General features: G+C 52.4%; 3 protein-coding genes across 6 annotated transcripts in view; 1 reads left to right on the top strand and 2 right to left on the bottom strand.

Moving 5' to 3' along the window:
* TMEM114 (transmembrane protein 114) overlaps nucleotides 1–27,315 on the bottom strand; it is a 996,508-nt gene that overhangs the window by 301,398 nt on the left and 667,795 nt on the right. The gene's annotated exons all lie outside the window — the stretch shown is intronic.
* On the top strand, nucleotides 10,606–16,323 carry LITAFD (LITAF domain containing). 2 transcript variants are annotated; one of them, XM_050774617.1, is made up of 4 exons: nucleotides 10,606–10,779; nucleotides 14,139–14,219; nucleotides 15,234–15,378; nucleotides 16,155–16,323. In XM_050774617.1, exons 1-4 carry the CDS (start codon nucleotides 10,665–10,667, stop codon nucleotides 16,261–16,263), a joined length of 450 nt encoding a protein of 149 aa, XP_050630574.1. In that variant the 5' UTR covers nucleotides 10,606–10,664; the 3' UTR covers nucleotides 16,264–16,323. The 2 variants fall into 2 exon arrangements, with proteins under 2 accessions (XP_050630574.1, XP_050630575.1); XM_050774618.1 differs by lacking the exon at nucleotides 10,606–10,779 and having other exon boundaries at nucleotides 14,143–14,219; nucleotides 15,148–15,378.
* USP7 (ubiquitin specific peptidase 7) overlaps nucleotides 24,396–27,315 on the bottom strand; it is a 72,323-nt gene continuing 69,403 nt past the window's right edge. For all 3 annotated transcript variants that reach the window (XM_050774229.1, XM_050774230.1, XM_050774231.1), the window contains 5 exons: nucleotides 26,919–27,018; nucleotides 26,309–26,428; nucleotides 26,062–26,133; nucleotides 25,817–25,907; nucleotides 24,396–25,370 (listed from right to left, as the gene is read on the bottom strand). In XM_050774229.1, coding sequence (XP_050630186.1) covers nucleotides 25,264–25,370; nucleotides 25,817–25,907; nucleotides 26,062–26,133; nucleotides 26,309–26,428; nucleotides 26,919–27,018 — 490 coding nt within the window. In that variant the 3' untranslated portion in view covers nucleotides 24,396–25,263. The remainder of the gene's footprint in view (nucleotides 25,371–25,816; nucleotides 25,908–26,061; nucleotides 26,134–26,308; nucleotides 26,429–26,918; nucleotides 27,019–27,315) is intronic.

Genomic DNA, 27,315 nt, shown 5'->3' with positions numbered 1-27,315 from the left:
TGCCTGTAATCCCAGTTACTTGGGAGTCTGAGGCAGGAGAATCACTTGAACCCGGGAGGTGGAGGTTGCAGTGAACCAGGTTCATGCCACTGCACTCCAGCCTGGGCAACAGCGAGTCTCTGTCTCCGGGAGAAGAAAAAAAAAAAAAAGTTAAAAATAAATAAATAAATAAATACTTTACTTGTTGGTCTGGGCGAGGTGGCTCATGGCTGTAATCTCAGCATTTTGGGAGACCAAGACAGGAGGATCTCTTAAGCCCAGGAGTTCAAGACCAGCCTGGACAACATAGTAAGCCCCCTTCTCTACAAAAAAAAAAAAAAAAAAAAAGTATTTTAACTGCCAGGAGTAGTAGCACCCACCTGTAGTCCCAGCTACTGGGGAGGCTGAGGTGGGAGGATCCCTTGAACCTAGGAGATGGAGACTGCAGTGATTGGTGATTGCACGGCTGCACTCCAGCCTGGGTGACAGAGTAAGGTTTATAGCAGTATTACTCCTAATAGCCAAAAGGTAGCAACAGCTCAGATGTCCATCGAGTGATGAAAGGATGAACAAAATGTTGTGTGTCTATACAGTAGACAACTATTCACTCATTAACAGGAATTAAATCTTGATGCATGCTACAACACAGAGGAACCTTGAAAACATGCTAAGAGAAAGAAGCCAAGACAAAGGCCGCATGTTGTGTGATTCCAGCTGTATGAAATGTTCTGAATGGGCAAATCTCTAGAGACAGGAAGTAGATTAGGGGTTGCTTGAGGGTGGCGGTGGGGATGGGGGCTAGACTGTTGACACTTAAAAGGTACAAGGGTTTCTTTTTGAGATGATGAAAATGTGCTGAAATTGATGGTGGCGATAGTTGCACAAGTCTGTGAATATACTAAAAATCATTGCATTGTGTGCTTTCAATGGGTGAACTGTATGGTGTATGAATTATGACTCAGTTAAACTGTTTATTAAAAAGTCAAGGCCAGGCACAGTGGCTCATGCCTATAACTCCAGCACTTTGGGAGGCCGGGGCGGGTGGATCACTTGAGCTCAGGAGTTCACAACCAGCCTGGCCAACATGGTGAAACCCTGTCTCTACTAAAAATACAAAACTTATCCTGGCATGGTGGTACACGCCTGTAATCCCAGCTACTCTGGAGGCTGAAGCATGAAAATTGCTTGAATCTGAGCGGTGGAGGTTGCAGTGAGCTGAGATTATGCCACTGCAGTCCAGCCCGGGCGACAGAACCAGACTCCATCTCAATAAATAAATAGTCAAACAAGTGGGGACCGTGGGGTGGGGTAGGGGGAGGCCATGACCAGGAGGGGCACAAGGTGGGAATCTAGGATCTGGTAAACTTCTGTCCCTCAGTCTGGGTACATGGGTGGGTTCACTTTATGAAAATTCATCCACAGCCAGGCGCTGTGGCTCACGCCCATAATCCCAGCTACTTGGAAGCCCAAGACAGGAGGATGACTAGAAGCCTGGAGTTCGAGACAAGGCTGGGCAACATAGCAAGATCCCATCTCTAAAAAAAAAAAAAAAAAGAAAGGGAGGGAGGAGAGAGAGAGAGAGAGAAAGAAAGAGGAAAGAAAGACAGACAGACAGACGGAAAAAAGAAAAGAAGAAAAGAAAGAGGCCCGGGCATAGTGGTTCATGCCTATAATCCCAACACTTTGGGAGTCTGAGGCAGGCACATCACTTGAGCACAGGTGTCAGAGGTTACAGTGAGCTATGACCATGCCACTCACTGCACTTCTGGGCAACAGAGGGAGGCCCTGTTTGTAAAAACACAAACACGAACTTTGCTTTTTAGGGCAGTTTAGGTTTACAGCAAAATTGAGCAGAAAGGGCTGGGCCTAGTGGCTCAAACCTGTAATCCCGGCACTTTGGGAGGATCACCTGAGGTCAGGGGTTTGAGACTACCCTGGCCAGCATGGTGAAACCCCATCTACTAAAAATACAAAAATTAGCTGGGCGTGGTGGTGGCACCTGTAATCCCAGCTACTCGGGAGGCTGAGGCTGGAGAATTGCTTGAACCCGGGAGACAGAGGTTGCAGTGAGCTGAGATCGTGCCACTGCACTCCAGCCTGGGTGCCAGAGTGAGACTCCCATCTAAAAAAAAAAAAAATTAGCTGGATGTGGTGGCACATGCATCTGGTCCCAACTACTTGGGAGGCTGAGGCAGAATAAATTGAGCTTAGTAGGTTGAGGCTGCAATGAGCCATGATTGTACCACTGCACTCCAGTCTGGCAATAGAGCGAGATCCTCTCTCAAAAAAAAAACAAAAAACAAAAAACTGGCCAGGTGCAGTAGCTCACACCTGTAATCCCAGCAATTTGGGAGGCCGAGGCGGGCAGATTACCTGAGGTCAGGAGTTTGAGACCAGCCTGACCAACATGGAGAAACCCCATCTCTACTAAAACTACAAAATTGGCTGGGTGTGCTGGCAGGTGCCTGTAATCCCAGCTACACGGGAGGCTGAGGCAGGAGAATCACTTGAACCCGGGAGGCGGAGGTTGCCATGAGCTGAGATCGCACCATCGCACCATTGCACTCCAGCCTGGGCAATAAGAGCGAAACTCCATAAAAAAAAAAAAAGCTGCCGGGCGCGGTGGCTCAAGCCTGTAATCCCAGCACTTTGGGAGGCCGAGGCGGGCGGATCACAAGGTCAGGAGATCGAGACCACAGTGAAACCCCGTCTCTACTAAAAATACAAAAAAAAAATTAGCCGGGCGCGGTGGTGGGCGCCTGTAGTCCTAGCTACTCAGGAGGCTGAGGCAGGAGAATGGCGTGAGCCCAGGAGGCGGAGCTTGCAGTGAGCCGAGATCACGCCACTGCACTCCAGCCTGGGCAACAGCGTGAGACTCCGTCTCAAAAAAAAAAAAAAAAAAAAAAAAAAAAAAAAAAAAAAAAAAAGCTGAGCAGAAAATACAGGGATTTTCCGGAAACTCCTGACCAGCACACATGCACAGCCCCCCCGGCTATCCACATCACACGCCCGAGTGGTGCATTTGTTACAGTGGGTGAATCTACACTCACACGTCATCGCCCAAAATCCATGGTTTAAATGCGGGTCACTCCTGGTGCGGGTCACTCCTGTTCTGTTTGTTTGAACAAATGTAGAATAACATGGATCTCCATTACAGTGTCATGCAGAGTAGTTTCACTCCCTGAAAAATCCTGTTTTTCAACAGCTTTATTGAGATATAACTGACATCCAATTAAATACACACATTTAAAGTGTATGGTCTTTTGTTGTTGTTGTTGAGACAAAGTCTCACTCTGTCACCCAGGTTGGAGTGCAGTAGTATGTCCTTGGCTCACTGCAACCTCCACCTCCTAGGCTCAAGCCATCCTCCCACCTCAGCCTTCCCAGTAGCTGGGACCACAGGTGCGCAACACCAAGCCTGGCTAATTTTTTAAATTTATTTTTAGTAGAAACGGGTCTTTCTATGTTGCCCAGGCTGGTCTCGAACTCCTGAGCTCAAGCAATCCACCTGCCTCTCCGCCTCCCAAAAGTGCTGGGATTACAGGCCTGCGCCACCGCGCCCAGCCTCACGTACAAGTCTTTGTAGGGACATGTTTTCATTTCTCTTGGATCAGTGTTAGGATTGGAGTGGCATTTATGACAGCTAGGGGCAGTAGAATCCATATGAAGTTGTGAAATATGTATTCATGTGTGGTGTGTAAAGATTTTACTATAAATTGCTTTTTTATTTTTCTTTTATGTTACCATTAGGGCATTACATTGAACTTTTTTTTTCCCCCCAGAGATGGAGTCTCTCGCTCTTGTCACCCAGGCTGGAGTGCAGTGGTGCAATCTCGGCTCACTGCAACCTTCACTTCTTGGGTCCAAGTGGTTCTCCTGCCTCAGCCTCCCGTGTAGCTGGGATTACAGGTGCCCGCCACCACACCCGGCTAATTTTTGTGTTTTTAGTACAGACAGAAGGGTTTTACCATGTTGGCCAGGCTGGTCTCAAACTCTTGAGCTCAAGTGATCTGCCCACCCCAGCCTCCTCCCAAAGTGCTGGGATTACAGGTGTGAGCCACTGTGCCTGGCCTTGACTTTTTTTTTTTTTTTTTGAGACAAAGTCTCACTCTGTTGCCCAAGCTGGAGTGCAGTGGCATGATCTCAGCTCACTGCAAACTTCACCTCCCGGGTTCAAGTGATTCTCCCGCCTCAGCCTTCCAAGTAGCTGGGATTACAGGCACAATGCCACCACGCCCAGATAATTTTTGTATTTTTAGTAGAGAGGGGGTTTCACCATGTTGGCCAGGTTGGTCTCAAACTCCTGACCTCAAGTGATCTGCCCGCCTCAGCCTCCCAAAGTGCTGGGATTACAGGCATGAGGCACTGCGCCCAGCCTGAACTTTGTCTTAACATGTGTGTTAAGAAACATATATTTCTATGGATTTCATCCCGGGATGGCAAAGGGCCCACTGCAAATGTTTCTTAGAGAATGGGGATCTGGTGGCTGGTAGGATGAGACGTCAAGCTCAGGGTTTATACCAGAAAACACCTGAGAGGCCCAGGCTGAGCTGGAGCTCTTCCTGTTGCAGAAGGTGGGGAGCAGGCATAGGCAATGGGTGGGATGGGGCTGGGGGGCACTGCCTCTCTCTGCTTCCATGTGGTGAAATCTGACCCTCTTTCCCTTTGCGGCTTCTGGGGTTTTCACCTCACCCTGCTGATAAGGTCAGACATATATTCTGCAGCGTTTCCTGTTTTTCTCTCTCTCTGTCTCTCTCTCTCTCTTTTCTTTTTTGAGATAGGGTCTTGCTCCATTGCCCAGGCTGGAGTGCAGTGGAGTGATCACCACTCGCTGCAGCCTCTACCTCCAGGATTAAGCAGTCCTCCTGCTCAGCCTCCCAAGTAGCTGGGACCACAGGCACGCACCACCACACCTGGCTAATTATTTGTATTTTTATTATTTGTAGAAACAGGGTTTCACATTGTTGCCCAGGCTGGTCTGGAACCCCTGGGCTCAAGCAATCCTCCTGCCTCAGCTTCCCAAAGTGCTAGAATTACAGGCAGGAGCCACCATGCCCAGCCTCCTGTTTCTATCTTATTCTCTTATTCTTTGATCCCTTTTTTTTTTTTTTTTTTTTTTGAGGCAGAGTCTCACTCTGTCGCCCAGGCTGGAGTGCAATGGCACAATCTCGGCTCACTGCACCCTCTACCTCCCTGGTTCAATTGATTCTCCCACGATTTTTTGTATTTTTAGTAGAGACGGGCTTTCTCCATGTTGGCCAGGCTGGTCTCAAACTCCTGACCTCAGGTGATCCGCCTGCCTCAGCCTCCCAAAGTGCTGGGATTACAGGCATAAGCCACCAATTACAGGCCCGGCCAAGGATCTCATTCTTCTATGGCTGAATAATCTTCCATCATGTTTAGGTACCTCATTTTCTCTATCCATTCATCCACTGATCAATGACATTTAAGTTTCTTCCTTTTTTTTTTTTTTTTTTTTTTTTTTTTTTTTTTTTTTTTTGACAGAGTTTCACTGTTGTTGTCCAGGCTGGAGTGCAGTGGCATAATCTCAGCTCTCTGCAACCTCCGCCTCCCAAGCTCAAGTGATTCTCCTGCCTCAGCCTCCCAAGTAGCTGGGATTACAGGCATCTGCCACCACGCCTGGCTAATTTTTGTATTTTTAGTAGAGACGAGGTTTCACCATGTTGGCCAGGCTGGTCTCGAACTCCTGACCTCAGGTGATCCACCCACCTCAGCCTCCCAAAGTGCTGGGATTACAGGTGTGAGCCACCGCACCCAGCCTTAGATTGCTTCTAAATCTTGGCTATTGTGAATGGTGCTGTGGGGAACGTGGGCAGGAGAGTTATTGTCCCATTCCACAGATGGGAAATGAGGCTCGGATCACCTCGCCCCGAACCATGCAGCAATTGCAGGCCAGGCTAGGACTGGAAACTGGGCCCCTGTGCTGCCCCAGTGCGCCCCCCACAGGCCGTGTAGGACGAAGTCCCCTCCCTAGGAAGCATCCCTCTGCTGGGGGTCTCAGAGAAGAGCGGCTGGGACCTCAGGCTCTGGGCACACTTGCTTCCTCTGTGCAGTGTCCATGCTCTCGGTTAGGGCTGCTTCCTTCTGGACAGTCACCTCCTGTCTTTGGCCCACTCCCTGCCACTGTTCCTCTGCACAGTAGGCTCGGGGGTCCTCTCAGAACAGGAAGTGGATCTTGGCACTTTTTTTTTTTTTCCCAAGATGGAGCCTTACAGAGATCGCGCCACTGCAGTGCAGCCTGGGTGACAGAGCAAGACTCCATCTCAAGGAAAAAAAAGGACATGTCTGGCATCTGTTTCCTCCACTAAAATGTGGGCTCCTTGGGGTAAGTAAGCACCTCATCTGCCTTGCTCAGTTTTGTGTGCCTAGCATATATTAGGTGCTCAATAAATGCACGTTAAAGAATCAGGGCGGGCTGGGCACAGTGGCTCACACCTGTAATCCCAGCATATTGGGAGGCCAAGACACGAGGATCACTTGAGGTCAGGAGTTTGAGACCAGCCTGGCCGACATGGTGAAACCCCATCTCTACCAAAATACACAAATTTAGCCAGGCATGATGGTGTGTGGCTATAGTCCCAGCTACTCAGGGGGCTGAGGCAGGAGAATCACTTGAACCTGGGAGGCAGAGGTTGCAGTGAGCTGAGATTGCCCCACTGCACTCCAACCTGGGTGACAAGAGCAAGACTCTTTCTAACAAAGAAAAAAGTTGCTGCTTGACGCACAGACACTCCACACACCTGACACACACATCTCCCATCACATCCACACCCCAAGGCTTTCTCAGTCTGGAGATGGCCCTTCCTCCTCCACCAGGCAGGCCTCCAGGCTCTGAGGGAAGGGGACGGAGGGATGGATAGATGGACAGATGGCAGCTGCTGGGGAAGAAGTGGCCCTGAAACCCCCCATCCCTTCAGTTGGGGGGCCTCCATCAGTTCCTCGGAACGAGAATTCCTCTTCCTCCTTTTCTCTCCCTGAGTAAGCATTGTGACTGGAGTAGGCAGGGTGGTGCCTACAGCAGCCTCTATACCTCATTCACCCCCATCCCGCCCGACCCATCCACTCCCCACCGCAAGCTGGAAGACAAGGCAGTGAAGATGGTTCACAGAGCCGGAAATTCAATCCAGAGAGGTTAGGGGGACGCCCCGGTATGACCCAGCAAGTCCCCACCCCAGGGCTCCAGGGTCCCCAGGCAGATGAGATATATGGGACCCCACTGCTGAGCCAGAGTGAGGAAGGCAGGGCTCGGGGGGCAGCCAGCTCCTCCCCAGGCAGGAGCAAGCCACTGCCCCATCTCCAGGCCCCTCTGTAATCCAACCCCCACATGGCTTGTGCAATAATTACAGGTACAGCTCATTCTTCCCATTCCTTCTTCCTTATTATCTCATCGTCTCAGCTCAAGCTGGGCCCTTCTAGTAAGAGAAGATGAGTAGGAAGGAAAAAAATGTCCCATCTCCTTTTCCCATAAACAGCCCTGGCCAGAGTCTTCCTGATGGCATGCAAAGAAAGCGTAGCCCAGAGGGCGAGTCCGGTGCCATAGATCACGTAGCAGGAAAGGTCCCACAGGGGCCTCCCCAGGTCCCCAGCTGCCAAAACTCCAGACTCATTGCATTCCTGGGTGGCCTGCCCCCTGCCCTGGCCTTTGTGACACTGCTAATTGAATTTATTGTCATGGTTCTTTTTAATATGTTAATATTAATTGCCAACTTACTGCAAGCTTTCCATGTGCCAAGTATGGAGCTAAGTGCTTCATGTGGATATCTTTTTTTTTTTTTTTTTTTTTTTTGAGACTGTCTTGCTCTGTCACCCAGGCTGGAGTGGAGTGGTGCAATCTCAGCTTACTGCAGCCTCTGCCTCCTGGGTTTAAGCAATTCTTCTGCCTCAGCCTCCCAAGTAGCTGAGATTACAGGTGCACACCACCACACCTGGCTAATTTTTGCACTTTTAGTAGAAATGGGGTTTCACCGTGGTGATCACGCTGGTCTCGAACTCCTGACCTCAAGTGATCCTCTTGCCTGGGCCTCCCAAATTGTTGGATTACAAGGCTGAGCCACTGTGCCCAACCCATGGATTTCTTTCATTCTTCAGTCATTCGAGCATTTTTTTTTTTTTTTGAGACTGAGTCTTGCTCTGTTGTCCAGGCTGGAGTGCAATCTCAGCTCACTGCAACCTCCTCCCAAGTTCAAGCCATTCTCCCGCCTCCACCTCCCAAGTAGCTAGGATTACAGGTGCGCAGCACCACGCCCAGGTGATTTTTGTATTTTTATAGAGACAGGGTTTCGCCATGTTGGCCAGGCTGGTCTTGAACTCCTGACCTCAGGTGATCCGCCTGGCACAACCTCCCAAAGTGCTGGGATTGCAGGCGTGAGCCACCGCCCAGCTCATAACACTTTCAGCAGAAGGTATTATTTTTGCAGGGGAGGAAACTGAGGCTCAGCGAGAAGACACCTGTCCAGAGTCACACAGCTCGGAGAGAGCCCACAGTTGGACCAACTTCATCCTGCTCTGTGCCAGGCCTTACCTGAGGGATGAAGAGGTTTAAAAAAACCAACCCAGTCTTCCAGAAGCCCTGAGCCGTGTGGCTTCCTGGTGGGGCACTGTGTCCTGGGTGCTGAGGGCCTGGAGTCTAATTCAGCTCCCCCGCGGCCGTGCTGTGTGACCTCGGCTGGCTTTGCCACCTTTTCCGGCCAGGCCTGTGGGTGATGGGGTGGGAGAGAGGAGTCCTCGCCCCATGGCAGGGTTTGGGGCACAGAATCTGCAGAGGGAGAAATTGAGGCGGACTCACGGCAGCCCGGTGCTGCCCCCTGGTGGCGATGGCCGGGAAGGGCAGAGCCGGAGAGCATCCCTCCATCAGCTCCCTCACCCATTCACCTCAAGGCTTCCCCACTTCAGACATCACGCCTGGGGTTCCAACCTGTGTTAGGGGGACCATTGCTTCAAAATCCCCAGGGAAGGAGGCAGTCCCCAACCCTTCCCAAAATATGTAACCTCAAGTCTCTACAAGAAGCCCAGGCCTGGAGCAGTGGCTCACGCCTGTAATCCCAGCACTTTGGGAGGCCGAGGCGGGTGGATCACATGAGGCCAGGAGTTCGAGGCCAGCCTGGCCAACAAGGTAAAGCCATGTCTCTACAAACACTACAAAAATTAGCTGGGCGTGGTGGTGCATGCATATAGTCGCAGCTACTCAGGTGGCTGAGGCATAAGAATTGCTTGAATCCAGGGAGGTTGAGGCTTCAGTGAGCTGTGATTGTGCCACCATACTCCAGCCTGGGCAACAGAGCAAGACTCTGTCTCAAAAAAAAAAAAAAAAAAAAGAAGCCCTGGGCTGTGACGTCCAGTCCAGGCATTTCAGGCCCAGTGGGTGGGCCATGATAACTGGCAGATGCATCTCATTCATTTGTTCCTTCATATATACGATCTGGGGACACAGCAGGAAGCCATGCAGGCAAGGTCCTGGCCCCCACGGCTCCACAGGGAGATAATCGTCAAACCTCAGACTCCAGCACATACAGGGAGAGGGGTGGGCGTGTGCTGAGAGGCCAAGGTCAGAGCCAAAGGAGCACCAAGGATAGAGCCGGAAGATGTGTAAGGACCAAAGAAGATGGGCTCCTGGACAGGGATGCTAAGCTGAGATCTCAAGGCAGCTGGCCGGATGTGGCCAAGGGCGGCAGGGTAGGGTGAAAGGATCCTGGGGACTAGGAAACAGATTCACTCAAGATGCTGGTAAAGGCTGCCTCCACACCAGAGAGCAGGGGGTCTGTGAAGTCCACGGAATGAGGAAGGGGTCGGAGGAGGAGGTGGGTGGAGGCCAAGTTTGCTGGACTCAGACAGGAGCCCATCGACAGGGCGAGGCCGTGTTGCTCAGTCTTTCACTAGCCCATGTCCAGAATTTTGCCAGACATGAGAACAGCCTGAATTATTGATTCACTAGATACCTTTTTAAAAGCTATTCCCTTTTAAGTTTTTTTTTTTTTTTTTTTTTTTTTTTTTTTTTTTTTTTGAGACGGAGTCTCACCCTGTAGCTTAGACTGGAGTACAGTGGCACGATCTCGGCTCACTGCAGCCTCCTCCTCCTGGGTTCAAGCAATTCTCCTGCCTCAGCCTCCCGAGTGGTTGGGACTACAGGTGTGTGCCACCACGCCCGGCTAATTTTTGTATTTTTAGTAGAGACGGGGTTTCACCATGTTGGCCAGGCTGGTCTCGAACTCCTGAGTTCAAGTGATCTGCCTGCCTTGGCCGATCCCAAAGTGCTGGGAATACAGGCGTGAGCCACCGTGCCCAGCCATGTTCCTAAGAGGACATGAACACGCTACAATTAGATCTTCACATACATCTGGTGAGCTCCCTCAGGATAAATTCCTTCAAACAGAATGGCCGGGCTCTAACAGGACTACATTTCAGTCCGTTGATCAGTTTCCCCACCCAGCTGTCAGAAATTTCCCACCCACCCACAGTGTGGGGCTGTGGAAACGTGGAGCAGGGCCATCTCCAAAGGCGGTTCAAGCCGCACCTGTGGGACGCCCCGGCCTTCCTCCTGCAGGAAGTGAGGACGAGGACACAGTGAAGGCACACATCACAATGGCTGTTCCACTGGAGCCAGGCCCAGCAAGAGGCGGCCGGGTGTGGCCCCAGCTCCTCACACCTCCTGGCAACCGGGCCTCATCATGAGAATTCCTGGAAATAAGCGCATGAGCACTCAGAGCTCAGAACGTGGTGCTGCCCAGCCACTGTTGCTGGGACAGAGGTCCTCCAGAGCACCCGGATGGAATCATCGCCAGGGTGAGGGCGCCCCTCATGCAGGGGTCAGGGCTGGCAGGGACTGGGAAGAAGTCTACTCTGGAGCCCGCAGGAAGCAGAGAGGAGACGAGGGTCCCTGTGCTGAGCTGGGGGCTGCCCTCAGTCCTCACCACTCTTCCCCAAAATCCTACTGTCCCCACCAATCCGGGGGCCACGGAACCCAGTAGAGACGGTCGAGCAGTGGGGCCTTCAATGTGCTGTACTCTCTCTTAAAAGTGTTATAAGGGGCTGGGCGCGGTGGCTCAAGCCTGTAATCCCAGCACTTTGGGAGGCCGAGACGGGCAGATCACGAGGTCAGGAGATCGAGACCATCCTGGCTAACACGGTGAAACCCCGTCTCTACTAAAAAATACAAAAAACTAGCCAGGCGAGGTGGCGGGTGCCTGTAGTCCCAGCTACTCGGGAGACTGAGGCAGGAGAATGGCGTGAACCCGGGAGGCGGAGCTTGCAATGAGCTGAGATCCGGCCACTGCACTCCAGCCTGGGTAACAGAGCGAGACTCCGTCTCAACAACAACAACAACAACAAAAAATACAAGCAAGTCGCCGAATGAGACTAATGACTCCCCCACATCAGGTATGACACTCCTGCCCATGGCCAGAGACAACCCAGGCTGAGTGTGGAGGCAGCAGGAGGCAGAGCCGTCCTGGCCCTGGGGCTGCCTGGCGTGGAATTGGGAAAGTTACCAAATCTTTCGGAACTTGTTTTCTTTCTCACCTGGAAAACAGTGTAGACCACGTGCAGTGGTCGAGGGGATTAAGACGACGGTTGGCCGGGCATGTGGCTGACACCTATAATCCCAGCACTTTGGGAGTCTGACGCAGAAGGATGGCTTGAGCCCAGAGTTCCAGTCCAGCATGGGCAACATAGGGAGACCCCATCTATACAAAACATTTTAAACAATTAGCCACGGGTGGTGGCGCACTCCTGTAGTCCCAGCTACTCAGGAGGCCGAGGTAGGAGGATGGCTTGAGCCTGGGAGGTAGAGGCTGCAGTGATACATGAGAGCACTACTGCACTGCAGCCTAGGCAACAGAGTGAGACGCTGTCCCAAAAAAAAAGAAAAAAAAAAAGAGGGTTGATGTAGGGCTGGGCAGCAGGGCAGTTGCTCACTGGGCCTGAGATCAGAATGACTCTTCAGCTGGTAGCTGCAGGCCAGGTCCTTAGTTTTTGACCTTCAGTTTCTTGTTTTGTTTTGTTTTTTGAGACAGACTCTCCCTGTCGCCCAGGCTGGAGGTAGTGACGCAATCTCGACTCACAGCGACCTCCGCCTCCTGGGTTCAAGCGATTCTCCTGCTTCATCCTCTGGAGTAGCAGGGATTACAGGCGCCTGCCACCATACCCGGCTAATTTTGGTATTTTTAGTAGAGATGGGGGTTTCACGATATTGGCCAGGCTGGTCTCGAACTCCTGACCTCAAGTGATCTACCCATCTAAGCCTCCCAAAGTGCTGGGATTACAGGCGTGAGCCACCGCACCCGGCCAACCTTCAGTTTCTTCATCTGTAAAATGGGCATGCACGGGACGGGCATGAAACCACTTTCTGTCCCACAGGGCCCAGACTGTGGTGTGAAGTAGCTGTGGGCAGAGCTGGGGGTGGTTCCTGCTCTTTGAGTGCCCCCGGTCCTGGGAAGGGCAGCAGGAATTGGGTGACCAGACAAAGCCCAGGTCCCTGTGCAAAGCACCCATGTGGTTCTCAATGGAAACCCATCACCCACACAGCGTTAATTGATCAGGCTCCCATCTTCCCCACTCCTGGATCACACACCCTGGATATCCGAGATCCCAGAATTCCTTGTCCAAACAGCCATAAGCCTGCCTCCAGGGTCTGCAGGGACCCTTCTGGAGGCCCCAAGACTGGCCAAGCAGTGGCTACTGGGAAGCGAGGGGATGGAGCTGGGGTGTCCACACACTGAGAGGTTCCTTGTGGTTCGCTGAGACCCAAAAAGTCCTCCTTTGAAGGAGTAGATGGAACGCAGCCGTGTTTGGAGTCCTCCTGATCACAGGCAAGGGGATAGGGTTTGCAGTGCAGGCTCTGGAGTTAGACACATTTAAGTTCCATCCTTGGCTCTGATGCTTATTTCCTGGGTGACCTCAGGCAAGTTACCTACCCTGTCTGAGCCTAGTCTCCACACCTGCAAAATTCTATAATACCACATACTCACCTCAGTGGTGTTTTGGCAAGAGTAAATGCAGTGGCGGGTGTAGCACCTAGTACAGGATGCAGCACGTAATAAATGCTTAATACATTTTTTAAAAGATCATGAGGCCCTGCACTATCTCCACATCCTGAACTTTCTGGTGCTACCTCCAGGAAGATCTTACATCTTAAGACATGAGGGCACAACTGGAGTCAGAAATATCTGGGTGTGGCTGGGCACGATGGCTCACACTTGTAATCCCAACACTTTGGGAGGCCAAGGTGGGTGGATTACCTGAGGTCAAGAGTTCGAGACCAGCCTGGCCAACATGGTGAAACCCCATCTCTACTAAAAATACAAAAATTAGCCTGGTGTGGTGGCACGTGCCTGTAATCCCAGCTACTCGGGAGGCTGAGGCAGGAGAATCACTTGAACCTGGGACTTGGAGGCTGCAGTGAGCCAAGACTGCACCACTGCACTCTAACCTAGGTGACAGGAAGTCTCCGTCTCAAAAGAAAAGAAATGCCGGGGTTCAAATCCCAGTTCTTCTACCTCTAACCATGCAACCATGGACAATTTTATTCATTCTTCTAGGCCTCGGCTTGCTGGCTTTCTTTTTTGTTAGAGACAGGGTCTCATTCTGTCACCCAGGCTGGAGTGCAGCGGTACAATCACGGCTCACTGCAGCCTCAAACTCCTAGGCTCAAGCCATCCTCCCATCTCAGCTTCCCAAGTAGCTGGGAATATAGGCATGCACCACCATGCCCAGCTAATGGCCTGTTTTCTATTGTGTAAAATGGGTACCTGCCTCAGGCTGAGTTTATTTTTGTTTCTTTGTTTTTTGAGATGGAGTCTGGTTGTATCGCCCAGGCTGGAGTGCAGTGGCGCCATCTCAGCTCACTGCAACCTCTGCCTTCCGGGTTCAAGTGATTCTCCTGCCTCAGCCTCCCGAGTAGCTGGCATTACAGGCATGCGCCACTGTGCCCGGCTAATTTTTGTATTTGTAGTAGAGATGGGGTTTCACCATGTTGGCCAGGCTGGTCTCGAACTCCTTGATCTCAGTTGATCTGCCTGCCTTGGCCTCCCAAAGTGTTGGGATTACAGGCGTGAGCCACTGCATCCGGCCTAAGTTTTTAGTTAAGTCCCTGGCATATAGTGAGCCCACCGATCTGAGGGTGCTTTTCTTCCTCTCTCCTAAAGATCCTCATCCTGCTGACCCCCCTCCTCCCTATGGTCCTCCTCCCCGGATGTACTTTGAAGGCCCCCAAGTTGTTCCTGTAGGTGAGTGCCCCTGCCGGCCTTCCCTCCTCCCTTTCTGTCTCATGCTCAGAGCTGCCCAGAATGTTCCCTTTCCTGACCACTGGCCAAGACTCTACCCAAACAGCACCTCCTCTGGAAAGCTCTCCTCCCCTGACTCTGTAGCTGTGGGACCCCACAGCTGGCCAGCTGCCTCTGCTCCCATGCTGGCTGTGTTGCCAATGGCCACTGAAGCATCTCTCTCCAGAGGGAAATCACGGGTGGATGGAGCCTGTATACAGTAGGCGCTCAGGACGTTTTTATGGAGTGGACTCCTGTTCTGTACTCTGCAAACACACCAGCCCTGAGGCCACAGGAGGGGAAGGCAGAGCCCCCCAGGTGGGGCCTGAGCTTTGGGATTTTCCAGGGAATTCTCGGACAGTCTCCAGATTCAGAACTGCTGGGTTAGATACATTCCTGGAGGGCACAGTGAAGATGACATCACCATTGAAAAGTGCCCTTTAGGCCGGGCGTGGTGGCTCAGGTCTGTAATCCCAGAACTTTGGGAGGCCAAAGCCAGTGGATTGCATGAGGTCAGGAATTCAAGACCAGCCTGGCCAACATGGCGAAACTCCCGTCTATACCCAAAATACAAAAAGTAGCTGGGCGTGATGGTGCGTGCCTATAGTCCCAGCCACTCAGGAGGTTGGGGCAGGAGAATCGCTTGAACCCGGGAAGCGGAGGTTGCAGTGAGCCGAGATCGCACCACTGCACTCCAAGCCTGGATGACAGAGTGAGACTCTGTCTCAAAAAAAATTAAAAAAAAAAAAAAGAAAAGGGCCCTTAGAGCCCACTGGAGACCCCACTTCCAGCTATAAACACTTGTTTCCTTAGTTTCCTCCAGACCGGGGTGGGGGAGCCACACCACACCCCCACATATCAGGGTCCAGATCCTAGCTTCTCCCCATCTCAGGTGAGCACCGACAGCCCGTGGGAGGTGAGAAGCCACAGGGGCCTGACCTGGGCGGGTCCCACCTGCTTCCTGCTCCCCACTGCCAGAGCTGTATGCCGGCATGCCTGTGGTGGGGACGTCCATGCCAGTGCAGGTCGTGTGTCCCTACTGTGGAAACCGCATCATCACGGTGACCTCCTTTGTCCCGGGCGCCCTCACCTGGCTGCTGTGTATCACCCTCTTCTTGTTCGGGTGAGTGGCCACCCCTCGGCCGCTGCAGAGGGCTGAGCATTGGCATGGGTGGGTCCGGGCGGGTCCCTGCAGGGGAGGGGGAGCCTTCGGGTAAAACAGCAGGACCAAGCCTCGGGGAGGCCAGTTGGGTGGGCCATTATCTCCTTGAGAGGAGGCAGCAGCCCTGTGACCCAGGGACCTCCCATGAGAACAGCGTCCCGGGAGCGGAGGGGTGAGTGATGCTGGCAAAGCAGCCAGCCCAGGGCACCCAAGACAGCTGCTGCTGTCACCAGCAGCCAAGAACACGTGGGTTCAGGATGGCTCTTACCTCTCAGCTGAGTTAAAACACAGAAAGGGGCCAGGCGTGGTGGCTTACGTCTGTAATCCCAGCACTTTGGGAGGCCAAGGTGGGCGGGGTCACTTGAGGTCAGGAGTTATAGACCAGCCTGACCAATGTGCTGAAACGCTGTCTCTCTCTCTATTAAAAATATAAAAATTAGCCGGGCATGGTGGCGCGTGCCTGTAGTCCCAGCTACTCAGGAGGGTGAGGCAGGCAAATCGCTTGAACCCGGGAGGCGGAGGTTACAGTGAGCCAAGATCGCGCCACTGCACTTCAGTCTGGGCTAGAGTGAGACTGTCTCACGCACACACAAATACACACACACACACACACACACACACACACACACACACACACGCCGAGGCCCCTCCCAGACTCTGCCTGGGCCCCAGGTGCGTCCAGTGTGCAGCCTGAGAGGTGGCTCCACTCACGCCCAGCCTCCGCTCTGGGACTGCAGGTGCGTCCTAGGCTGCTGCTTCCTCCCGTTCTGCATAAGGAGCCTAATGGACGTGAAGCACTCGTGTCCCGTGTGCCAGCGCGAGCTCTTCTACTACCGCCACCTGTGAGCTCCTAAGAAATAAATGCCAGGGGCGCCACCTGGGCACACCCCCATGTCCTTGCCTCCTACTCTTCTGTCAGCCCAGGAGATTGGGCAGCCGCCTCTGCTCCGGGAGCCTGTGTTGAGTGTGTGGGGGCCGCACCGTCCTGTCCACCTCCATTCTCTTTTGACTCCTTAGAGCCACAGTCCCTAGCTCAGCCCCATCTTTCTTTCTGGGCTCCCTCCCATCAGCTCAAGCCTCTGCCTCTTAGGGAAAACTATCTCCCTGTAAGTCCAGCCAGGAGGGGAGACCTGTTCTCCCTGATACCACATCTCATCCACTGCGTGCACCTCAACCCACATCAACCCACATCCGGGCTCACTCTGGGCCCTGCCCCTGCCTGGTTGACCAGCGGCTCCGTTGCTAAGTGCAACATCCAATGGGCACTCGCTCCTTCGCTCCTAACTGGGTTCTCTGTAGCCCTTGGCACTCTCCCTCCCTTCCCTCAAACACCCCATCTCCTGGGCTGCAGTGGCTCTCCAGCCCCTCCTGGTGGGTTTGTCACTCGGCCAGTGCTCCTCAGGGTCTAGCCTTGGCTCCTGCATCCCACCCACAACCTTCTCCCTAAGATGCTTGGGGCCCTGCAGAGTGAACAGGTCTCACACTAACTCCCTCCTCCCTCTTCTCCTGAACCTGGTGGCTGGGACGAGTGGGTGGCGGTGCCCCTCCAGGGCAGCCCTTCAGTCCCATCCTTCTTGCCCTGCAGTGATTTCTTCCCTCCCCTTTATCCTCTCCTTGAAGGAGGCAGCAGCCCCAGGTCTCCCTGTCGAGAGTCTCGCCCGCTCCTGCTCTTCTCCAGCAGCCGGTGGCCAGCACTGAGCCGGTGATTCTTGTGGGTGAGGATCCGGAACTCCGGCTTGGACTATGCCAGACACCTGCCAACAATGTGCCTCTCTCAGTCCAAGTCCACATGCTTCCCCTGGGGCCCCTTGAGGCCATCTGTGAGCTGGCTCCAGCTCCCCTGCCCACCCCAGCCAGATAGGACAGAGTACTGCTCCCTCACCAGCCACCCGACCTCCCCAGGCTGCTCCCAGCAGTGCCCAGCCCTCCAATCAGCCCCTGCCCTGTCACAGTCTGGTCACCCGCTCTCTGGTATATCACTTTCCCCAGGCAGTTTGTGAGGTCTTGGCTCACCTCTGTACCCAAGGGCCTGGTGGGGACAGGCGGGTTATAGAAGCTAGGATGGGGCAGGTCTGCCCAGATCAGTCTGGTCTCCCACCAAGAGGTTTAACCCTTAAGACTCCCTTACAGCTGCAGCCTTACAGCATGGCAGAGCTGCTGTGGAGGAAGGTGGACGTTAACAGGCCCCAAATAAGCTGACGAATAGGACTCCTTTCAGGGTCTGCCTGCAAACAACGTTAGGAGGGGGACGATGGGGTAGAGGGAAATCCAGTATCACCACTAAAGGACTTAAATTTTGCAGAACAGGCTGGGCGCGGTGGCCCATGCCTGTAATCCCAGCACTTTGGGAGGCCAAGGTGGAAGGACTGCTTGAGCCCAGGACTTCTAGGCCAGCCCGGGCAACACAGCAAGACCTCGTTTCCACTGAAATGCGGGGCTGGGGGGAATTAGCAGGGCATGGTGATGCGTGCCTGTAGTCCCAGCTACCTGGGGGGCTGAGGTGGGAGGACTGCTTGAGCCTGGAAGGTCGAGGCTGCAGTGAGCCCTAACCATGCCACTGTACCACAGCCTGGGTGACAGGGTCTCAAAAAGTTAATAAATTTTGTAAAGTAAAAATACTGTTCTACTTGTCATGTTTTCAAATAAGATGAATTTCACAGGGGAGAAAAGTAAGGGAAGAATTAGGGGGAAGAAGAGGAATAATCGGGAGCTGGGGGCATGTGAGGCTGTCTTCACTGAACTGCAGCTGGGGGAGCTGTAAGGCTCACACTGATAGGGTATCGACCCATTATTGCCCCACCCTACAGATGCGGAAGCTGAGGCTGAGGTGAGTAACTAGATCAGCGCTGGAGATGTAGGTCTGTCCAACTCAGGGTCCAGCATCAGGGAGGAAGGCACAGAGGCGAGGGGTGCATGTGTGTGTGTGGCTGACGGCCTGGAAGAAAGGGTGGGTGAGCACATGTGCGTAGGCGAGTGTGTGGCTGAAGGCCTGGAGGAGGGGTGTGTGTGTGTGCCTGAGGGTCTGGAAGGGTATGCGTGTGTGCGTGTCTGTGGCCAAAGGCCTGGAGGGACAGAAGGGAGCATTACCTGTCTTCCATCATATGGTCTTCAGCAGGCAGAGGTTCCTGGAAGCCATAGGGCAGGCAACAGCCATCTTGGTCAAAGCCTGGCGTGATGGAGCTGACAGGTCCTCAGGTCACACCAGCCCCGGGGAAGGGCAAGTTCTGGGACAGGTTTCCCTGGAGTAAAATTCCCCAATGCCTATGCCTCTGCCACCACCCAAAGGCCTGGCTACATCGGGAGAACAACTTTCCAGTCCACACTAGCTGCAGATCCCAGAGCCTCCATTTCCACTTCAGAGACTCAGCAAGATTTTTAGGGTTGGATGGTGAAGTTTTTGACACAAACGAGGCAGCTAGTACCTGGGAACCCCAGTACGTCCCTGAAGACAAAGGAAGTAACCTCTCATTTGTAATAAATGAGGACACAGGGGCAACACGTCAACACAGGGAGACAGAAAAGCCCCTGGTGGACAAGGTGAGTGGTCATCCATCCAGGCTGTATCTCAAGGTGAGGCGCGAGGGTCTCACCTAGGACGAGGGCCCAGCCACCGGGCCTCCACCATGCAGAGAGACTCGCTGGCTCTGCAGGACAGCCGGGCTGTGGCAGGCGACAGTCGGGGGCTGCTCGGTCTTGCTGGCAAGGCCCACCTGCAGCCTGAACCCTCCGCCATCTGCAGAGTTCAGCTGGAGCCCCTCGTTCTGATTCCACGCAGCCTGCTGGCTTTGACTCGGGTTCCCAGATGGCTCCAGAGACATGAGCGCCTGCAGTCCAGGGACAGTGTCCGACCATGGCCAGGCTCTGCTCACTCAGTGTGGACTGGCTGGGGGTGCCAGGTCCTCCTCAGTCACAGGAGAGCTTTCACTGGCCTAAGTCAGTCACCATTGTGCCTTCAGAGGTGGCCAGGTCCTTGGCATGGCTGAAAGCTTCTGCTGTGACTCTGCGGATCAGTCCCCAGGCGCTCTGGATGCAGACTGTCCCGTTAGGAAAACGTCACTTGCCAACTCTTAGAAATAGGAGAACTGGCTGGGCGCAGTGGCTCAAGCCTGTAATCCTAGCACTTTGGGAGGCCGAGGCGGGTGGATCACGAGGTCAGGAGATCGAGACTATCCTGGCTAACATGGTGAAACCCCGTCTCTACTAAAAATACAAAAAACTAGCCGGGCGTGGTGGCGGGCGCCTGTAGTCTCAGCTACTTGGGAGGCTGAGGCGGGAGAATGGCGTGAACCCGGGAGGCGGAGCTTGCAGTGAGCCGAGATCACGCCACTGCACTCCAGCCTGGGAGACACAGCGAGACTCCATCTCCAAAAAAAAAAAAAAAAAAAAAAAAAATAGGAGAATTTGCGTCGAAAATCCAGGATTTTCAGCTTGGCGAGGTGGCTCACCCCTGTCATCTCAGCATTTTGGGAGGTCAAGGCGAGATCACTTGAGCCCAGGAGTTTGAGACCAGCCTGGGCAATCTAGGGAGACCCTGTCTCTACAAAAAATTAAAAAATTAGCCAGGCATGGTGGTAACACCTGTGGTCCCAGACACTTGGGAGGCCAAGGCAGGAAGATCGCTTGAGCCCAAGAGGTCAAAGTTGCAATGAGCCACGACTGCACAATTGCACTCCAGCCTTGGCGATGGGGTGAGACCCTCTCTCAAAAAAAACAAGACAAAAATACACATTAAAAAAAAAAGTCAAGGTTTCTCGGGTTCTGTTGTCTGAAGGTGTAGGTGCAGAGGAACTGGGGTCTTGAGAGGCTGCCAAGTGGGGCTGGACTTCATCTGTCCCTTGGCCCAGCCCCCTGGAATACCCCCAGACCCAAGCCTCGGGATGTCTGCAGTCACTGCCTTAAACAACAGGACCTGAGCCGCCGTTCTAAGACTCTCAGTGTTCCTGTGTCTGAGGCCTTGTCCTAGGGAAGCCTTGGTTCTCCTATGCCAAGACCTTGTTGCAGGGCCAGGCTAGGGCAGGGCTGGGCCTTCCTTCTCCTGCATCCCTTTCCCTGACCGTTGATGGTCCTCCATGCCCAGGGCAGGCCTCTTCCCCAGCTTTGGGGCTTGTGAGAGGGCAGCCCACCACTGGCAGACGAGCTTGGCAAGTTGCTGAACTCTCATTTGAAACTGGGGACAGCCCCCAACTTACGCACAGAGGGCTGAGCCAGGGCTACCTGGTAAACAGGGAGGTGAGGCGGGCGGCCAGTGGGGGTCTGAATGCCTGCTCCACACTGGGCAAGGCCCAAGGCCCCACAGCTCAAGGTTCTGTCCTACTTCGGGCCACCAGACGCCTCACTGCTGACCTCAGGGCTGGCTCACCGTGCACAATGGTTATCACAAAGGGGTTTCTTGCTACTGTCCCTCCTAATTAACCGGAGGCAAGAATCAGAACAGCCCCCACCCCACCTTCTCACAGGAGCCCAATGGGCAGGTGTGGCACTGATGCCAGCTCGTGGGCAGAGCTCGCTGGCGGCTGGTGGCCTTCCTCACAAGGCCACCCATACCACTTCCCTACTGCAGTTCTCAGCTCAGCCAGGGCAGAAAGATGTGCCTGGTGGACCTGGCCTTGAGCCATGTCCTATGGGGTAAAGAGCATGGAGGGGCCATCAAGGCCATGCTGGGAACCTTGAGCAGCTTCTGGACTAACTCTCACCACCAGGGAGGGGCTGGCCTTAACCACCCTTCTCTGCCTCCACACTGCAAAACCAGCTCTGCAGCAATGAGTTTCAAAGGGCTGAGTGGCACTGACTACTGGTGGGGAAGGACAGGTGGTGCCAGTCTTACTACACAAATTGGACTTCATGGGTGGTCTGAATCCGTAACTTTTTCCCTCTCCCAAGCTGCCCACGCGCTGTGCAGGCACCATGCTGTGAACCCCCAGGCCCACCCCCAGATCCAGCCATTGACAGCTGGCAGCCTGTAGGGGGTCAGTGACCCCTTGGAGCTGATGTGGGGGGGGCCCTCCCTTTGGAACCTGCACAGTTTTGCTCACAGATCATTCATGGTCTCCAGCTCCCAAGCCTCACTCAGTTAAAGGCTGTGGAAAGCAAGTCAGCAGAAGATGCACAGGTACCCATCTCCCCCAACAGCAAAATGCAGGGATAGGGGACTCTGTCCTTAACTGTTCTCACCCAGAAAACCAATGTCCCAAAGGCTTCCTTGAGGGAGTAGGCCATAAAGAACGACCACTCCAATGCCTGTAGCACTCAAAAGCCCTCGAGTTAGTCCCTGTAACTCCCAAGGTGGGGGATGTTTTGTCAGAACTGCCTATCCAGCCTGGAAGACATCAGCCACATGTGCAAATTAGAATACCATTAAAATTCAACCCCTCTGCCACTTAAGCCACATTCCAAGTGCTTTATAGCCACAGGTGACCAGCAGCTCCACTAAGACAAAGTTCTGATGAACACAACTGGGTGAGAATAGGGTGGTAGCAAGGCTGGCCGGAAACACTGCCCACTACTCACACAAAAGCCTTAGGGATGTAGTCCAATGGGGTTGACAAGGTCTGGTTGTCGACTCCTCTACTCCCCCAGGGGACCTATCTACATACCACTAGGAGGCAGTGACTCAGCTATGTAATCTGACGCTCTCTTGGCCCAAGAGGCCCTTATATCAAGCCATGAACGCAGGATCATTTCCCTGTAATCCAGGGCCGGTACACCTACAACGCGGGTTTTTGAAAAACGAAGCCCTGTGGGGAGAGCCTCCCCACTCAAGTGTTGTCTGTGGCTGCGCTCATGCCACGTTGGCAAAGCTGAGGGTCCCAACAGAGACCATCACACAAACCTACTCTCTGACCTTTTACAGAAAGTTTACCAACCCTGACCCTAACATAAGCCCAAATGACAAGAGAGATGTCTTACTTACACATATCGCCTTAGTAATTCAAGGAACCTTCAGGTGCTATGGCTTTGAGATGGAGTCTCCCTCACTCTGTCGCCCAGGCTGGAATGCAATGGTGTGATCTCGGGTCACTGCAACTTCCGCCTCCTGGGTTCAGGTGATTCTCTGGCCTCAGCCTCCCGAGTAGCTGGGACTGCAGATATGTGCCACCATGACCGGCTAATTTTTGTGTTTTTAGTAGAAACTGTTTCACCACACTGGCCAGTGATCCACTTGATCCTGACCTCAAGTGATCCACTCGCCTCGGCCTCCCGAAGTGCTGGGATCACAGGTGTGAGCCACCGCATCCGGCCCAGGTGCTATAGGTTTTATCGCATTTGCTGTAACGGTGAAGGTGGTTTCAGAATTGAGACTTTAAAACTACTCACAATCTCCATCCCTGGCACCATAAACATTTGCCTCACAACAAATGAACAATGTCATGTATGAAGCCAAATGTCCTTGCTGTCTTGTGAAAGAGAAGCTGGGTTAGGGCCTCCATCAGGAAGCGATGGTGTCTACACGTGGCTTCTTGCCACTATCACGGCACCCATGCTGCAGGGGACTCTGCAGGGCGCCATTGTGTCACCCTTGGGCTTTGCTCACAGCGTGAGCCACTGGGCCTGGCTGCTCTTCTCATTTTGAAACGAGAATGCTTCAGCTCGCTGCTCCTGTGTGCGAGGGCGCGGAAAGGGCCACTGTGACCACAGGCCCCTGCTGTCACACAGTGGTTTTTCAGGCCCTCCGCTGTGAGGACTCAGAACGCTGTCAACAGATGGCATCCACACCCCATAGAGGGAGAAGACACTATAGTCCCAGGGTTATAGTGAGGCCGGGGAAGGGGAGTTCATTTTTCTTTCTTTAAAATTTCAACTTGTCTCCCCAAAACCAGCTTAACAAACTCAAACTCCTGACACTGTTAACAGGCAGTGCGTGGAAAAGGGAACACGGCACACGATGGAAACATTACAACACGTTTTTTGGAAAAAGAGTCATTTAATATCTCAAGGGAGAGTAGGAACTTTGAGTTACCTAAGACTACAGCCAACCCCGAGCCCAGAACAAAAACAAGACACCTTAATGTTCGTTCAAAGACAAACTCACAGCGAACGGCTCTCGCACCCCTGCTCTAACTCCTCTTTCTAGGGAAGGAAGGAGGGAGGGAAGGGCCAGGTCCCCGGGGGCCCTCACTCCCTGCTTTCTATCACACAGGTCACAAGGCAGCTCTCAGAGCAGAAGGCACACACACTGCAGTGGAAGTTGAGAAAGGAAGTCACTCCAAGGTACACACTGGCCCAGAGACCAGGAAACCGTGCCACAGAGCTGGAAGGCAAGGCCAATGGGACAGTGCGAGGACCACGTCCACGACAGCGCCTGCCGCCCCAAGGGGCCTCGTGACACGTCAGGTCACATCTCCAGTCACCTCATTTGTACACAGCTCCCTCCTGGAAAACCTTTTATTTCTTAAGAGCAAATGTGACTAGTTAGAGGCAAAAAAAAAAAAAAAAAAAAAAAAAAAAAAAAAAAAAAAAAAAAAGGAAGAAAGAAATGAAAACAAGAGACCCTGCCCCCGCAAAACCGAATTAGAAGGAAACGTACATTTCAGTGAAACCTTGTTACAAATGCCAAGGTTTCCCAGGCCTGTTTCCAGGGAGAGTAGAAATCTTCCTCCACTTCCACGTCACTCACTGAATTATAATTTTTATAGAAAATTTTATTCAACATACAACATTTTCCAGCAAAAAGGCAATATACAGGAAGAGTTGGTGTACACTGCTCCCACAGAAACAACCCAAAAAATACCGGAAAAGGATGAAAAATAAGAGTGATTTGCTGATTCTATTTTACTGCACTCAAAACTAGACACGCAGCTGGCATTAGCTCCAAAAGAAAAGGAAACGGGGCTGCGACTGAAATAAAACTACACACAATGAATATCAACATCAGTGAAATTCACTTGCAGACTCACCCAACAAAAAGGAACCTCCTCCCAGTGGCAAATTGTACATGTTCATTCATTAAATATACAATTTCATTTTTCCTTTTTTTTTCCTTTTTAACTTTTTTACAAAGTCAACAGCGTACTAACCACTAGTGAGCATGCCCTCTTGCTAAAAGGCTTTGTTGTTGTCTGTTCCACTTTAACGAAATTCTATGTGTAATTCTTTCACCTGCTCGTATGAACTGTTGAGATCATAAGTCTGCCGAGGCAGCAGAGTAAACCTTAATTGAATTTAACAATGTTCTTGATTTAATAAAAAAGACCCCCACGCTGTCTGTCCGGACTGTGTTCAGTGCATCCACTTTGCAAAGGGGCTGCAGACAGTAGTGGCTGACGAGGTGAGACGAGTTTATTAAAAAGCCCCCAGGCAGCTGGAGGAGGAGAACCCGAGGAAGGGCCGACAATGCACACAATGAAGGGAAGAGCGCTATTTATTAGGTTGTGAGTTTCTCTGTTTTGCCTTTACAGATGCACAAAAGGTCATTGAAAGTATAACTGAAGGAAAGAGGTCGGACGAGCCTAAACACAAGACTTTCTAGCTGCAGGGCTGGTGCACGGGACCCCAGGAAGGCAGCCGAGCCACTCATGCCCACTAGGGACAGCCCAGAGACCTTGAGCCAGGGACCCATGATCCGCTAACCTTTTCTCCCCCATTGCGCTGACAGTTGCCTTGCACTGTGGTTACCATAAAATAACTCTCATTGGCATCCAAGCTTTATAAAAACACCTTCATTTTGCTCAAAAAGGGCAGTCAATAGATACAGAGAAGCCAAACTGAACAGCCTCAATAAAATAAAATTAACACCAGCAGCGAATCCTCTTGCTGAAGACTTCGGCTAGAGGGCACGTGCACCAAAGTTCTAGGCTGTTAAGGGGCCACCCACACACCGTCCTCGCCTTGAACACACCAGCTTGGAAATCAGTTATGGATTTTAATGGCCTTTTCAAGGTAAGTGTAGCGACTCCTCTTTGGGGCTTTGTTGAAGTGGTCGAGCCCTAGCCAAGGCCGAGGATGAGACATATTACCTGGTGGGGACGAAGAAAAGCAAGTGAGGCCACAGAGCAGCCCTGGAACCCCTCAGCGGGGTGGTGGCCAGTGAGGCATGCATCCCCGTGGCTCCCCAAGGGGTAAGTTTGCGGGGAAGCCAGGACCTGAACTGCACGCCCACCTGGAGCTAAGGAGGCCCACACCCTGACTGCACCTCAGAGCCACTGTCCTCACAACCAACCCTCAGTTTCAATCACCCTGAACACACGTCCAAGCTTCTCTCCTTGAAGAACTCACAGGTGACAAAGGATGTAAGGATCTGTTAAGAACTCATAGGTTATGGAATGATATTGCTCCTGGCTCCACAGGTCACCCAGTGGAGAGAGAAGAGCTGGCACTTGCCCCTGGGGCTGCCCCTCCCAGCCCCAGACCACTTGCTTCTTAGCCTGAAACCCACACCAGCCCCCGAGGGGAGAACCCTTACCGGGCTGTGGCTCAAAGTCTTTCAAATTTACTTCATACTCGTCTTCATTTATGTACTGGTGTCGGCCCATCATTACAATTGCAAATTTAAACTAAAAGAAAAAAAATTAAAACTCCTCCATTATTTCTGTATATCAGTAAAACTCACATCTCTGGCAAAAAAAAAAAAAAAAAGCCTAGGCCGCTATGCTAGGCAAGGCTTGAGCCTGTGGCCCGTCAAGCCCCCAGGAGGCCCCAGCTGCACACCTTCTCAAACTCCTTCTCCTGGATGTCCAGCAGGCTCTGGATTCGCTTCATCACTTCTCGAAAATGCTCGCCCTGGAATGGCAAAGGACACGTGCTCACACGGTCACTGCCGGCACCCCCGGGCCACGTCACGTGGCAGCCGCCAAAACCGATGCCCAGCCCCAACAGGAGCGCAGATTCAGCAACAGCAGCCACTCAAAGGCTCCAGGTTTTGATGTGAGCCACTTGGCCAACCACAACATCATACCTGGTGTATCCTCAGCAAAAACGGGATTCCGAACGTTCCGAAGACCTCTTTGTGGAAATGCGCCACTGTGACAAGCATCTCATTCTCTTTATCTATGTCCACCTGGTCCAAAGGGATTTCCTGGGGACATGGACGACAGACACAGTTCTGTAAGTGCAAGTGATGCGGTCAAAGTGTCCATATCTCAATTCTCACACTACTCTAGCCTGGAGGGTAGAGCCTGTTTTTGCTAAAAATGCCACACCTGGATCCAGCCAGAATGATGGGCGCTCATGGAAGCCTAAGCCAGAAGATATCCAAGTTTCTTCCTCCTCCCCCAAAAAACTGAATTTTAAGACACCAAATACTGTTATTATTCCAGTCCCTGTGGAAATGTCAACAGCTCTAAATCCAAGTGATCCACAGTTTCTGTCTGGATTGGGTTAGTAACCCAAACTGAGGACTAATCTCTCTGCAAAAACACTGCAGGTCCACCCATGGAATCATATACCTCAATTACTGGTATATAAACACAGTCCAAGCTACTTGCACACTTTGCTGTGATATTTAAACATGCAGCAGATGGGGCTCATGAATACTCTTTGGTGCCAATGGTGTCGGGGACAGATACCTCTATTCGAAACGTCCGACTTGTTGCAGGAGATAAACATTCTAATAGTTCATCTTCTTGATGGACACCGATGATTTTGTAGCTTACAATTTCTAGCAGCCTGAACAGAGAAGGAAAAAAAAGTGGGGCAAAATGAAGTATGTATACTCGCATAAAAATAAAATGGTTTTCTAGAAAGAAATAAAGTTACCATGATATGCTTTTTTTTTTTTTTTTTTGAGACAGTCTTACTCTGTCGCCCAGCCTGGAATGCAATAGCGTGGTCTCAGCTTACTGCAACCTCCGCCTCCTAGGTTCAAGCGATTCTCCCACCTCAGCCTCCCGAGTAGCTAGGACTATAGGTGTGTGCCACCACACCCAGCTGATTTTTGTATTTTTAGTAGAGACAGGGTTTCAC

The sequence above is a fragment of the Macaca thibetana genome, chromosome 20, assembly GCF_024542745.1.
Source record: "Macaca thibetana thibetana isolate TM-01 chromosome 20, ASM2454274v1, whole genome shotgun sequence".
Classification (NCBI taxonomy): Eukaryota; Metazoa; Chordata; class Mammalia; order Primates; family Cercopithecidae; genus Macaca; species Macaca thibetana.
The sequence above is the reverse complement of the archived record's forward strand: the minus strand, read 5'-3'. Positions and strand labels throughout refer to the sequence as shown.